At 37.3% G+C, this 15,900-nt stretch overlaps 1 protein-coding gene across 1 annotated transcript; it reads right to left on the bottom strand.

Annotated features, from left to right (window-relative positions):
• Positions 1 to 3,048: 3,048 nt before the first annotated feature.
• SRP54 (signal recognition particle 54) lies at positions 3,049 to 15,865 on the bottom strand. Its single transcript, XM_042814718.1, has 16 exons — positions 15,788 to 15,865; positions 14,283 to 14,391; positions 12,967 to 13,058; positions 12,295 to 12,379; positions 11,266 to 11,370; positions 10,004 to 10,070; positions 9,848 to 9,905; positions 8,883 to 9,033; positions 7,904 to 8,052; positions 6,531 to 6,631; positions 6,341 to 6,427; positions 5,935 to 6,008; positions 5,589 to 5,697; positions 4,669 to 4,839; positions 4,150 to 4,245; positions 3,049 to 3,495 (listed from the first exon to the last, which is right to left on the bottom strand). The coding sequence occupies exons 2-16, from the start codon at positions 14,358 to 14,360 to the stop codon at positions 3,404 to 3,406; spliced, it is 1,515 nt and encodes a 504-aa protein (XP_042670652.1). The 5' UTR covers positions 14,361 to 14,391; positions 15,788 to 15,865; the 3' UTR covers positions 3,049 to 3,403.
• Between the last annotated feature and the right edge of the window lie 35 nt (positions 15,866 to 15,900).

Below are 15,900 nucleotides of genomic sequence, written 5' to 3'. Positions count from 1 at the left end.
TTAATTGGTTTGCTTTATGGAGCACCAGCAGCAAGCAAAGTGCTCTTTCTCCAAACTGCACACTGAAGGCTTTTGTTACTGCTAACACCTTAACAAAGGGCCAGAACTCACCTAGGAGAAAGCACATCAGCCACTGCCAACAGCTAGAGAACACAGGCAGAAGAAGCAGCATTTTCAAGGTCCTGCTTACAGAACCAAGGAGTGAATGAATCACTTTTTCCAAGGTAGGAGTCAGTGGCTGTAATGAGCACTGCCATTATTTACATGATGACAAGGATGACACAGGATTGAAGGACAACTGAGTATGACTTCTAAGGAACTATGCTCTGTAGCACAGATAGGCTCTTGGAACATGTCTTAGTATTGCAGTCTCTCAGAGGAGAGCAGTCATGAGCAAAAAAATGCATCCTTTTCAATAGCTGCAATGAAAGAATATAAATATTTCAGCTGCCAGAGTCATCCTTGTTCTTTGCAAAGGTGAAAAATTACATAAAAACTGTTGCTCTAGCCCTGTAGGGAAGACTTCTCATTAAAGAACAGCAACCAAACAAGCATACATGAATGACTGTTCCACAGCTGGTGAGTCTTTTTTTTTTTTATGCAGAACAGCACAATCAGGGTTTGCACACACTTTGACATCCACCACCTTCCAAAAGCAATAAACACACATTAGAAAACTGTTTCTACGTTAATGTGCCCTATTATGTATATATCTGAACTTGTTAACGCACTGTGGAGAGGGTTACAAACTGCAGGATGCCACTGATTTTAAAGTAAGGACGTGCATCTAGAACATAAGTATAAGGATGTAAGCTTATTTCGTATGTTGCTCTCTTAGCCATCGGTTCCTCCTAGTGGCGTTCTCCAGGCACTACAATTACCTGATGGCCTGAATTTAGATTCAGCGATGTGTCCAGACAGTAAAACAGGAGACACACACAAGAAGCCTAACAATAAAATGATGTAATACTTGCACTTTCAAACATTGTACAAAGCCTGTCTTGTCTTAGTGCAATTAAGAATACCAAACCGGAAGAACACAGAGTACATTCCACTGTGCTCTGCAGAACTCACATTTTATTTCCCCCACTCTTAACATTTTGTTCTCCTATAGTGCAATAAGAGGGTTTTATAGACCATTCTTTAAAGTCAAACTTTAAAAAACAAACAAACAACCATAATTCAAATCTTTAGGCAGTTGTTCCTAACAGGGTCTGAAGACTGTCCTATTTGGCACGTTAAGAGTGCACACCTATATGTAATTGCTGAGTAATGTACTGCTGTTTGTTTATACCAACATATACCTCAGAAATAACAAATCACACATCCTACACTAACAGAACTGTTTCCCAAACTTGCCCTTGCTTCTTGCTAGCTGGGTGAGCCAGCAGAACTCTATTCCTGTACAGTAGCAGCAGTGATAATATGAAAACTCTAAAGACTAAAACTAAACATGTGCAATGAATTGAAAATAGGAAGAGTAAACTGCTAATAAGTTGACAGTCCAGCTGAGTCCGTACAAGAGCACAGAGCTTCACTGTTCCATCCTCAATATGCCTATTCATGTATGATTTCTATCAACAGCATTCAAATTAACTATCCACTATCCCCAACTGTGTTGCACACCAAGATTTGTTTTCCAGTCACTGCTACATGGTTTTGTATATTGTATTAGTTTTTATTGCTCAAGAACTGAAAAATACTATAAAAACAAAGTTTGTATAAATACATACCTTTTAAATAGTTGAGGGCAGCACCCACACAAGCCTGTGATACAAAAGTATTCATTGTTTTTTTACATTTAATATATTGGTATTGAACTTGAACAGTCCTTTCAGACTACTTATGTGGCTAAAATGCAGTGTTGTAGTGAATGGTGTATCTACAGATTTTTTAGCATCCTCTATAGGTAAGAATATATGTACCATTAGCAGTGCAGAAGATAGTTCCACATTATAAATTAAGTTACAGCACATTTTATTAGCAGAAGAGTATATTTTCCTACAGAAATCCTATCAGCTATGTTAGCTGTCACCTTTTCAAACAACATTAACAGGTGGACATATTTTAATTACTGCATTTAATTTTTATCACTAAACTAAGAAATAGAAATGGGTGCATTTACAACCCAAGCACACTGCAGTATATAAGTCCATAACAATCTCCTTCCTTAAAATAAGGGTTAAAAAGTTTACCATATTTGTTAAGATATCAAATTTTAACCAGCTTGCATAGCTTCTCAAGTGCCTGTAGATTCTAACCATATCAGACCAACACAGTGGATGACATAGGAAATTAAGAACAGAATGTAGCTGAGTTGGGGCAATATGGTCTGCCAAATACAGCTGCTTTTATTTCAAGTTGAATACCAGCACAAAGTTCTATCTACTATATATTATTAACTACCCTCACCAAAGAAGAACAGTTTAATTGGTAGTGTGGTATGAAGATTATCAAGCTGTCAAATATACTGAAGATATCTGTATGCACACACTGTTAGTTGCTTCATTCTTTATGTATATGGAGAGAACTATAGAATTCTGAAGAACAAAATCCTATGCAAAACTAACACACTACCTTCAAAAATCTGAGCAGCAGCAGCATATTCCGGATGTTGAACTAGTTACATTGTATATGCCTGTACAACCAATGAATGTACAGATGTTATGGTATACCAGAGAGCTTGGCTACGTAGTTATTACACCAAAGCAAAAAAGATGGGATGCTTACCCATATCCTGGTCTCACTTGGGAAACTCCAGCAGAGATCTTTCCTGCTGGCAGTCAGCTCTTAAATGGGTCTAGGAGAGGTGCAGCCAGGCTCCACCTCTTCCGGCAGCACAGGTGAATTGCCTTCACCTGTGCTCCTGTGGCTGACTCATTGCTCACTTCAGGTGATTAATCAGAGGTTCAGGCCATGATTCAGCAGTTCCCATACAATGCCGAAGAGTTACAGCAGCAATTAGAAATATATAAAATTAAGGAAGTCTCGTTACATATTAATAAATGATCAATATGAAAGAATTGAAAAAAATAATCCATTCCTGTGTTAATAATTACTTGATTTTATTTTACAGTATATTTGTGACATTTTATGTACTATAACCAAAGATCAGGGTTGTTTACAAATATAATGGCTGCCATTTAATGTAAACAATTAAAAAGTGTCTCTAAATATTAAAATTTTACATCATTAAATTCACTTACTCTTTGTGCCATCAGGTATTAGAGGAGAGGAACTAATTTAAGCAAAAATAGTTTTCAGAAATTAGATGTAGAAACCGAGAAGCTTGAATAGCATTTTAAAAGATCACTCTGCCCATCACTGTAAAAAGGAATAAAGCAAATCCTTTCACTGAAGTTGCAACTAATAGTCAAACCAGTCCATTTTTATTAAGGCTTCTTTACATATTATTGAATCCCATCATGCCTTTCATATTCCCAGCAGCACCCTGTTGGAACTGTCTCATCATTGACTGCAATCCTGCCATGCCACCTACAGAAAATAAGCGAGAATACGTATGTGTTAATTAGTTTTGAAGCACAGCTATCTTGCTTCAAAAAAGCCCGTGTGCTGTAAAGAGGCCATTTTGGTAATATACGAATGAAAAACCAAGACTCAACCAGGCTTAAGTAACTATCAAAATATGGGCATCTGACAAAGAAATTACAGGAGGATCTACAAACAAGGCTTAGTAGATTTTTAAGATGACCTCTTCATTAAAATCTTGACAAACTAAAAAATCTTGAAGGAATTACCATTATCAGCATGCAAGACTTGAATATGGAAGTTTTTACTGAAAGATGTTAATGTGAACATTACTTATCTGAGGCAAACCCTGGAAGAGGAGAGAGGTTCAGAAATGCACTTTAAAATAGACATGCTTGAAGTGATTCATTATTTTGTCAGACACTACTCCAACTGCTCATTTTGAGAACTGAATCCAAATGAAGAGTCTAGAAAAAGCATTTCTAAGTGCAAAGTATTCATAACACATCAACTAAGCTTTCTGATTCTTGTTAGAAGGCATGGAGACACTTAATACTGATAGATAATGAACACGTTTTTACATCACCCTCAATTCCATAATATCTCAAATGGATGAAGTGTAACAGACCCTTGCTGAAGCCATAAAAAGGCAATGCATACCCATATGATGAAGGACTCTTGGATCCATCATCTTCGCCATCTGTTGGTTCAGCTTGGCCAGCTGTGATGGGTTTACATTCTTGGACATATCACCACCTTAAAGAAAATGGAAGAAGCAAAGTATATTAATGTACAAGGCTAAAAAAAAAAACCCCAAAATTCTGCATTATGTTTTTGTTTTATCTCCTCCTTCTAAAATCCACTTAACGATCAAAAGCTACTACATCAGTCAAAGTACTCAAGGATGAGCAGTCTCTGTTCTCCTCTCCCCCCCAGCAGACTCAATATCAGTATTAGTAGAAATGGACTCTACATTGGTTAAGCCAAAAAATACAGTAGTTTTGACTGCCACATTATACATCAGCATCATGAAGAAGAAAACAGCTCTTACACAAGAGCTTACAAACATGAGAATTAGTGAACTACAACTCAGTCCTCCTCTCATAATACACCTAATATATGTTGAATTTCCTGTGTTCACATATCAAGTGGCCTCCACACTGTTTTACTTTCTTTTACCTTTGAAAAGTCCTTTGATACCTCCCATCTTTTTCACCATCTGTGCAAATTTAGTGTATTGGGTCAAAAGCTCCTGGACATCTCTAGTAGAAACACCTGAACCTCTTGCTACTCTTTGGATTCTTCCTGGCTGCTTACTGAATACTTTGGCACCATCTGTACTGTCAAGTTCTGCAATTACAGGAAAGGAAAAATTAAGTTTTGTTACTGATTACAGCTGGTAGCAGAAATGAAAACAACTGTGCTGAGAATTTAGCTGAGCCAGAGAACAAAACACTAGTTTTAGAAGAGATGATACAGAATTGTACAAATATAATTGAGAGTATTCTAGGGAATAGCACTAAATGATTGTCCTTCGTATGTCAAATCAGAGTGGAAGAAAAAGTTCCTAGAAACAATTTATTCTTTTAGCATAACCAGTCAAAACCATATTTATAGGTTTAGCTCAAAGGTAAGAGTACACCTCTCCTGTAAAAGTTATGGATGGATTAGAAACAGCACACCTTCCAGAGACCAGGCTGTATCACCAAGCATATTTGAGTGGGAGAAAGATACAAAGAAAGACAGTGACTCTGTGAAGATGAATGAAACATTTTCATTTGAAAGGACAGCATTAATAATTTTAAAAGCATAGCTACACTATGGAAAACAAAAATGAATTATCAACAGAATGCTTTCAAATTTTATCTAGCCTCCACAAGAAAGCAGCAGTAAGTATCCACATAACCAGTATATCTTTAAGAATGGACAGAAACTTCATACAGCACAGGGATACATATGTACTCTTCACTATTTCTAAGAATGAAATGTTCCTCCCACTCTTCCATCATCTCAGACACACCCTTACGTCTACCTTGTTGCCCAAAACAATCTTTAGTCTTGTTCAAGAAAGAAAAATAGTGATTGAAATTTGTTTTTACCTTGATCATTCATACTGTCCATTATAGTCATCAATTTCTTTAGCCTTGCCATTGATTCTTGTTCATTGCCTTTACTCATAAAGTCAGTCCCAAAACCAGGAATCATACCCTGTTTTAAAATGCAACACAAAAGCTGTGTCAGAACAGGCAAAGCTAACTTTAAGAAATACAGACAAGACGTTTTAGTTCAGCAGGTATGTATTCCGGTAGACAAATAATTTTACTTTTTTTGAAAAACATAAAGTACAGATTGAAGTATCAGTTTCAGTAAAGGATTTTAAGTTTACAGCAGAATTTTGTCAGCTATAAAGCAGAAACCGATAAAACAAATTTTAGGATAACTAACCAGGATCTGACTGAATGGTCCCATTTTCATGATGTTTTGGAATTGTTCATACATATCTCTTAGTGTAAACTGACCTGAAGTACAACAAAAAGAAGATTAGCAAAGGTTACGCTAACATTTTGCTGTTACTACCCTTCCTCAATTACTCTTTATATTTACAGGGTAAGTACTATACTGGATAAACAAGCAGATAAGTAAACCTCAACTATTAATATGGCTAAGCCATTTCTGACGGCACACACTTAAGAGTATTATGCTAGTTCATCTGCAATTACAGTTCTACTTGTCACTTGATGAAAAACATAGCTATTTCTTGCCCAAAACATTTACTAGAGAATGACCATTCTTCAGCACACACCTGGAACAAGTTACTTGTCTATGCACACAAGCTTTGGAAACAACTTACCATGTTTGAGCTTTTCTATGAGTGCCTCGTTATCATCCAACTTTAATTCATTTACCTTATCTATCAATCCTTCAATATCACCCATGCCTGGAAAACAAAACCAAATCTGAAGTTGGCATTGAAGAAATCACACTTAACTTTCAATCATCCAACTCAAAGTATCTTGTGCACAGCTGCATGTAGTACATACCAAGAAGTTTGCTGATGAAAGGCTGTGTTTTGAAGGGTTCGAAGTCATCTATGTGCTCACCAGTTCCAATAAAAATAATAGGAGACTTTGTAGCAGCAACTCTGCAGTGAAATATGTATATTATGAGATGACTTCTCAGCTAGAGATCATCAACACAACACAAACACAACATCAGCACAATCTCTTAAGTATCTTTCATACACCAAGTTATTAATGCAAAAAAAAAAAAAAACATCCAGCATTTGCAATGGAAAGCGGGGAGTAGCTGGCAATACTTTTTCACTGCCAAGTTCCAGAACATTCAAAGGATAGAAAGAAAAATAAGTCACATCCATTCTATCTATAATACTGGGAGGTCAGATGTTGGCTAACTTTGTTGTCTGTTGTGGGAGGAACCCTAAAAATATTCTCACTTTCAATGCAGGAAAAAAAAACAGGAAAAGATATGGAAAAATATCAAAACCTTTAAAAGAATCAATCAGTAGCAATAACTTTAAATGAATTCTGTTTCCCATCTGCAGAAAGTAGAGAACAGACACAGCAGACAGCATATATGACAGCACATGACAGCAAGAACTTATTTCTGGTATTTTCACTTTGCTTTTAAGTTCAGTTTTCCATCACTGCACTATAAATAACAGCAAAATACATATGGCAGATGAAGAATTTTAACACTTAACATCCAAATCAAACAGTGATTTAGCAAGTAGGTGTCAGATAACTGTTTTGACATATAATCTTGCTCCATGCAAGCTGTATCATCCAAAAGCATCTGGAGGTGAGTCTAACATAGAAGCAGAAGATAATATCACATGTTCTAGTGAACAAAGGTTGTCAACATACAGTGTATGAGAAGCCCAACAAGAATGGACTTCAGAAGAGCATAACTGCTGATTTACCTTTCATCAAGATGCTTGACACTGAATTTAGAAATTTAATGTGCATCACAGATCTAGAGCCATTACATTTGATTAGCTAGAATTTCTAGCATTTCAGTAAAAAATTTGGACATAAATGAAAGGAAAATAAACATAATGTGAAAAGATTATTACATCCAATTTTATATTTATATTTTTAGTTAGGTCTGCTAAACAAGATGCAACAATAATTGTATTCTGTTCTGAGAAGACAGAAGTCTGATGCAACAATACTACTGCATTGGAAGTACATTCTAATAATTGATACTGAATATCAACACTGAAATTAGTGTTAATAAATAAGATAAAAAAAAAATAAATAAGATAGAAATAGCTACTTAAATCTCCAGATGCCCTGTAACTCGACAGAGATGCTTTCACTTGACAGGTTTCTGTGAAGCACTAACACGTTTGTCCATCCGTGGCCAGACACCCCTATTGTATCACAGTACTTACGCACTAAGGGCGCCACCTCCTTTTGCGTGTCCATCAAGCTTAGTCACAATGACAGAAGCTACATCTACTTTATCTTTGAAAGCTTTAGCTTGAGCTTCACAAGCTTGGCCAATGGAAGCATCCATCACATACACAATATTATCTGGTTGCTAGGAAGAAAAAAGAAGGATTTTTTTTCTGCATTCTTAATGTTTGCTGATGTATTACATTCAGTAACAGAAGTTCTTGCAATACATTTCTATGAGCAGTATTACCTAAGGACCGCTTGAAAATGCTATGTTATGATCTGCAAAAAAATGTTCATATACACAGAGTATTAAAAACATTCAATACACGGTATTAAAATTTTGCAGTTCTTATGTTTTGAATGATTTCAGATAGTATGCGAGCCAGCAAGCTGATCAGCACCTACAAGCAATTAACATCTTCCATTTGTTTTTCTCATTAAAAACTTTAATATGTCCACTCCTTTGAAAACAAGTTACCCAACAGCATGACTTGTGTGGGAGCTGCCATATTGTTCTGCAAGACTACAGAATCCAAAATTAGATATTTAGAATTCACACAAGAAACACCAACTTCATTTACATATCCAACTCGCTGAACATTCTGTTTCAAGGCAACTATTTGTAACAATCACAGAAAAGGTTGTACACAAAGCTACAGAAACTTAACTTACTTTTTTTTAAATCTAGTTTCACATTGCAAAAATTCCGAAAGGCAAAGTTCAAGCAGGAATTGTAGTCTAGTTAAATGCAAGCATCCTTAAATTACAGATCCAACAACTAAAACTGACTCAGTGCTATTAAGCACTGATCATCTCTCTCATTTATTCATATCAGCTTATAATTTTTAGCTTATTCTAGATGTTAGAAGTGCTTCCCATAAACTGAAAACCACATAGAACACTAGGAAGTAAGCAATTAATTGCAGTTGCATTACTGTAACAGTAGTGAATGTATTTCTTGAAGCTACTCACTATGGCATTAGCAACTTGTAGCATCTCTTCAAACAACGAGTCTTCCTGTTTGTGACGTCCACTTGTATCAACGATGATAATTTCAAAGTTTTCATTCTTAAATTTCTCAACACCTTCTGATGCAATAATTACAGGATCCATTTCTGTATAACTGATCAAAGAGAAATATCATTACATATGCAATTCTTTATTCCCAAATTAAACCTTTTATTGCTTGACTGTAAACTTACTAACCATAAATCTGCTTGGATTTCAAGATTGACTTCCTCTCATGTCAAGCCAAAACTGATTAAGGTTACACCTTTCTAAATCATTTACCCTTACTGTTCAGTGAACTGAAGTACAAAGGACTGTCGCATCTACTGAAGACTGCACTAGGCCCTGCTAGCCCTTCTCTGAAGCCCTAGTTCATCTCCATGAGATGGCAGTGCACCTCTGAGGCAAGAAGGCCAATGGTCTCCTTTGCTGCACTGAGAAGAATATTGTGAGCAGGTCACAAGGTTTTTCTACCCCTCTACTCAGCTCTAGTAGGGCCACAGCTGGAGTACTGTGTTTAGTATTGGGAACCCAGAACAAGAGAGACAGTTTGCAAAGGTGCCAACTGCAACACAGAACTTCCAGAGGAACATGAGGAAAACAATTTACTGAGGATGACAGAGCACTGGCATTGGTTGCTTGCAGAAGTTGTGGATCTCCTTCTCAAGAGATGTTGAAAATCCATCTAGAACTGATCTTGTGCAACCTGCTCAAGCAAGCTGGGGGCGACTAGATCTTCAGAAGTCCTTTCCGACCTCAACCACTCAGAACAAATGTTAATATATTATATATACACATATGTATGTATATAATAAATATATATATAAATAGTTAAGCAACAGTGAACAGGATTTTGTAAGATATTCAATAAGTAACAATATAGCATTAAAACTCCATTGTTCTCCAAACTGATTCTGAGAGATGCTTACCTCCCATAAAAAGGAATTCTTGCTTTTGTTGCATTCTGCTTTAACTGGTCAAAAGCACCTGTAAGACAGGTATGGTCATGGAAATATTAAAAAAAAAAACCACACAAAAATAAGCGTTAGAGAGAGAACTATATCATTAGTAGCTGTTTGTATTACCTGCTCTGTATGTGTCTGCACATATTAAACACGTCTTCCAACCTTTCCTTTGATAGAAGTATGCTAACTGTTAAAAAAAAAAACCCAAAACAAGTGGTTACACCAAAATCCCACAACAAAGTATAACACCATGTAATGGCTTAAAGTACAAACTGAGGACAAAGTCAAGCTAGCCTTGGTATACCTGTGATCACTTAGTAACATCATACAACCATCAAGTGTTAGCATATTGGAAAAGCATGATATACAAGTAACTGTTCAATTAGACAAAAACAGTGGCTTGACTCTGCTTCTGATTTCAGTTTCCTGAGCTAAGAATAGCCTCTGTTTCTATTTTATTAGTTCTTAATAATGCAAATAGAATTAGCTTTTGAATACTAGCCAAAGTAGTAAGTTATTAACTACAGCAATGGCTAAACTTGAGCATTTCTTTGCTTTTTTACTTCCAGAGGAACAAAGATATTCCAATCACAAGCATATGTTTCAAAGCAATGAATAGAATCCTTACTATTATGGAACACTTGCAAGCCTCACTAGTACAACAGATTCACAGAACAGTTGATTCAATTGATTCACCCAAATAAAGACTTCCAAAATATATTTTCCTACAGAAGAACTAGGAATGTCTTACAAAATCAGAGCAGTGATATATTCAGCAAGGTCTACATATAAATCTCTCTGAGAGCAAGTGACAAAAAAAAGGCAAGAAGTACACATTGGTCTTTTCCCATAGGACAATTTTTTCCTCTTCAAAAATAATCAATAAGTTAAGTTACAACTGCTCTGAATTGAGCATCCCTTTTTAGTCTTGAAAATATAAATCTAAAGTCCCTAAATAAACTTGCAGCTAGAACAGGTTTCATACCATCCACTCATGCTTACCTGGGATACTTAACACAGAAGTCAACTTATACTAGCTCCCCTAAACAGGCAACAGAATGAGAAAAGTTCCACTCAGTGCATCTTAAACCCATGAAGTATGGAGTGGAAAGAAACTATTATCCATATATAATATTGTTTCATTAAATGTGCAACTTAAAAAATCTTGAAGGAAGCCCTGCAACTATAAATAAGCTCCAAAAGAATATTACTTTGGACATTCATATCATCTAAGAACCTCCTCTACAAAAGTATTTCTATAATGTAATCAGTAATAAAAACAGCAAGTCACAAGTACATTGTACATTAAGTGTTCAACAACACTCTCCTTCACCAGAAAAAAAAACCCAACAGAAAATCCAAACACATTCAGTGCAAGTTACCTTTGAACAGGTTGTCGTTTTACCACTTCCTTGCAAACCAACAAACATTATAATGTTCTGTTTTCCTTTGGTAGGTGTCCATGCTTTAACTCCAGGATCTACAAGCTACAGAACAAAGGGGTTTGTGTTGCAAAATTGAATTTCAGAGACTTATAACACTTATTGTCATACTTGGCCCTGATCAGTGCCTGGTTTCACATTCAGCAAAGAAAGCAAATTTTTTGTATATTTGGGTCTCAATTTTTTTAGATGCTTTAAATTCACAATGAACACACAGATCTTTAGTATATAGTATACATAATCATTGTATCACAGGTGGTTTTTTTTTCTCCCCATAAAACTAAGCACCAAAGCCAAGTGAGCCTATATATATTGAATATAAAAATGAACATAAACATAACCTCCACCCCAGCATCACTGCACAAGATGGATCTCTTCTGGAGAGAATCCTACAACATAGAAGACTTTTCAGGCTTAGTCTCTTCTGGAATGAATAGGAGCATGCATTCCACAGAGCCAATATGCACGATCACAAACTACAGATGAACAGAAGACAACATTTAATAGGAGAAAGGACAAAAAACTGATACCAGGTAGGGACTTGACCAAACAAGCAGATGAAAAGTTGCCATAGAAACTGCCAGGTTGTTAGTTGTACTTTTTCAATGTTTTGTAAGTAGTTTGAACAAATCTTCCCTAGAGTAGCAAAGGTATACTGCTAGGACAACCAAAGACAGCAGTTCAGGAGCTCACAGTCCCTTATCCTTATTTTGCCTTTAAATTTATTTGAAAAGAATAGCTGAACTTGAAAGTTAGTCTAGAAGATACACTCAGAAAGCAAAGTCCCAATCAGAAAAAGTACTATCATTTGCATAGGAAGTAGCCTTAGAACAGAAAACCTGACAACCCAAACAGACAGAACACCTGTTGGTACTGTACAAGAACCTTAAAACTTTGCTTGCTACTGTACTGCTCACACAACACAAGCTGTACAAGAGAAGTGACATAATAGAATTCTGAAAGTCCTACTTTAACAAGTTCTTTAAAGACAGCATGCTGAATCATTTTTCTCTTGTTAAGGCCAGATGCCATTTCTTCAAGATCAATTGCAGACCTGAATTAAAGAAAACACCTTTAGTAAAACTGAAGCCATGAAGCACTGCTATAACTTACAGTATCACGTTAACCTATTAGTAAACAAAGTCTCTGCAAGTGGAACAGCAACCTGATTTGCCTCCAGTTTTTAGGTACAATGTATTCAAGAAGTGACATACACTAGAGACAACATCTTAGTATGTAGCACAAAACCAGGTTTCCAGTGTACTTGTATCTACTTGACTTACACATCTCAAAATAACAAGGTAACAGTACTGAGCATGCGCACAGATCTATCTATAGGCAGCACAGAACGTTGGAAGATGAGGTGCCCAGGCTCTAAGAGCTTATTTACTATTCCACTCAACTGACACTTTTTTTTTTAAAGAAAGACCCCAGCAATTGGCTAAACCCAAGGAAGACTATTTTGACACAGCTGGCTAGATGCTGTTTGAAACTGATTTTTTCTGTTAAAGTGAAAACTAGGGTTTGAAGGTAGACTGAACATGCTTAAGAAAGTCATACACAAATTAGAAGTTATTCTTCCATAACATCAAACTACGATTTTTACAAACATTAAAATTAAAATTGATGTTGATTACTTACTTGACATTTTCTCTTAGTTGCTTCACAAGTTTAATATTAACATCAGCTTCCAGTAATGCTGTGCATACTTCTTTTAACATAGCATTTAAAACCTTTGGAGTATAAAGGAAAAATGGTTTTACAACACACAACGTTGACTAACTCAGTATTAGTTTCCAATAACAATGAGAAAGTGTATTTATGATACACTAAAGGCTTTTATGAGTTAAATGCACGTGGTCTTATTGTTATATTGACTGCCACAAAGTCTATGCGTTTGCTCATATGCAAATCAAGTTTAAATCTGAAAGGGAAAAGGAAGCACCTCAATTTGTCACCTGCATTTTCAGCATAAACTGCACTGCTGCTCTGCAGCTGCTCTGGTTTTTCAAGCAAAGGTGGAACCCAGATCAGTAGCCATAAAATGTTTCACTTTGAAAAGTCTTGAACAAAAACATTTTTACTTTTTTTTTTTAAATTAAGTAACATCTGAATAAGCAACCTCATTTGCACAGCTTGACCTCTCACAGGAGAAAAGCTTTTATTAGCAAAAAAAAAAAAAAAAAAAAAAAGGCATTGGGTTGTATTAGGCTGTTTGTTGTTTTCTAGCTTAAGATGTTCGCCTTGCACAAGTTCTAAAATTGTGCCTATTGGTAAGCCTATTTTTTAGTTACTTCAGGCAACAAAACACATTTGTCTACCTGAACTTTCTAGCCATTTACTCAAAAGCAATTTCAAATCATCGTATCCTTTACTTTTTAATCTTGCCATTCAGTCTTTACAACACATTTACCATATCAAAATCTTAATTAAAAAATACAGACTATCAAGTCAAATAGCTTCCAGAGTCACATGCTGGCTAGAACAGAAAGGCAGCAAAGTTAGCACTCCTCTCATTTTAGGGTGCAAAACCTATACTGAAAATCATTTCTTCTTCCACAGTCCAGCTTCTAGCAATCTAGTACACATCCATAACACAGCTGAACAGAAATGCTGGCACATTCTGCAAGGTCTCAGAGTAGTCTCCACCAGAACACAGGCATAAAATGCCTTCTTCAGCATTCACCACTTCTGAATGCTACTTTCCAGGAGTACAGCCACCAGTCATGATGACCCTGCGAACATGGGGCCCACTATCTCTGAGGTGACTCTATATGCCTAAACCTAGCACTGAGTTTTGGCTATCAGGGGCTATAAAGCTCTAGCTAGAAGTTTTACTTGAATGATGAAAAGAGTTTGGGAATAATATCAACTCACTTTTTGGTTCTCATCAGCCTAATCTACCAGAACTTTGCTTTCCAAACGTTACAGTGCCATCATGCAATTGTTTTACATACCTCTTCGTTGATAATTGTAGCATTGCTCAGTGAACGCAACGCTGAAGTAATTTTTCTTCCAAGATCTGCTAGAACCATTTTGGCGGCTTCAAAGTGACCTCAGAAGAATCTGGAAAACAATTTAAAAAATAGTTCTAAAACTAGTTGAAGCTATGCCTTCACAGAGGAATTATTCCAGTACATTCTGGGTTAAGTAACCTGCTTTGCTCTCCAGAAAGCACAAGTTTGAACTCTTTAAGTATTATTTTTAGCAAACACTGGCCTGAAATTAATTTTAGGAAATCCTGATGGCCTACTTGAAAATAGAAATACCATCCTGCAACAAAAAATCATTTCACTGTCTGCTATGCTTATGCCTAAAATTCATTGTGAAAAAATAGTCTAGACAGAATTCCAAATAGAACATGCCTCCTTATTTTCTTACCAGGATGATGTTACATCACAGACTTAAAGCCAAGCCAAAGAGCCTAGAAGCTACGCGTTATGCAGAGACAACACAATCAGAAGCAGTACATTTTGCAAGCAGGAGGTAACACTGTTGATCAGTACTATTATATCTACCCTATTCTAAATCAAACCAGATTTCCCATGTCAACAGTCCCATAAACATACATGTATCTTAACTAACAGAATTCATGCTGTGTTTTTAAACTTTTCTATTGGGAAACCAGACCATTTTCTGTTCCTTATAAACAAATCTTACACGCAAGCCTACGGTAATTTGACAGTTTGAAAAAGGAGTTTAAAAATAACTCCTAAAAGCTGCACATGCAAAGACAACATCTTAACTCACCCTGCCTCTAAATCTTTGGAAAAGGACAAACACAAACTTGTCTCATAACAAAGCTGCAGCACCACAGTCACTGCAGAAAGTACTGCTTCGGGCTTCTCTTGTTCACCTCCTGATTTGGCAGCTGCTTTCAAACCACTCAGCTGAAATTCCCCCCCCAGCTCAATGCTGAATTCAAACCTCACACCTGCGTTCTTCCTTTCAGACCTGAAAGCAAACTTCCCAATATGAAACCATGTGTAATCAACGCAGCTGACAGTTTTTCCCCCCCATATTCCAGAATTCTACAGATAACTAAGTACAGAAGATTAAATATTTCCTAACAAACAAATATTTTCGCAGCCGAACCGTCCTACAGACGCAAAAACCTACTGTGCCAGAGCACCCAGCCAGCGGGCACCGCAACCAACCGCCCTGCAGCACGTAGCTGCGCCGGCGGCATCCGCAGCAGCAAGCTCTGACGCAGCGCCGCGTACCGCCCGGCACGGACAGAGGCCTGGCGGCGGAACCCAAGGCTCGGCGGCCGCTAGAGGACGGGCATTCGGGAGCCAGGCGGCAGAAGCCGGGGTGGGATTTGAGCCGCAGCCTGATGAAACGCATTGCCCGCCCAGCCAGCACGAGCCCACCGCAATCTGTCTGGACAGACAGCGGCGGCGTGCCGCTAACACGCAGCTTTACCCGACACCGGGCGAGGCTGTCCGGCGCGGGCGCTCACCGTTGGGGCGGCGCGGGGCCTGCTGCTGGCGGGGCCGGGCGGCACTGCGCTGCCTCCGCGCTCTGCCACCGGCAGCGGCGACCCGCTCCTACCGACCGGGGAGACGTCACCAC

This window comes from Centrocercus urophasianus, unplaced genomic scaffold, assembly GCF_019232065.1.
Source record: "Centrocercus urophasianus isolate 14NV4802_14NV808 unplaced genomic scaffold, USGS_Curo_1.0 seq_14, whole genome shotgun sequence".
NCBI classification, from domain to species: Eukaryota; Metazoa; Chordata; class Aves; order Galliformes; family Phasianidae; genus Centrocercus; species Centrocercus urophasianus.
This window is presented reverse-complemented; position numbering and strand designations above follow the sequence as displayed.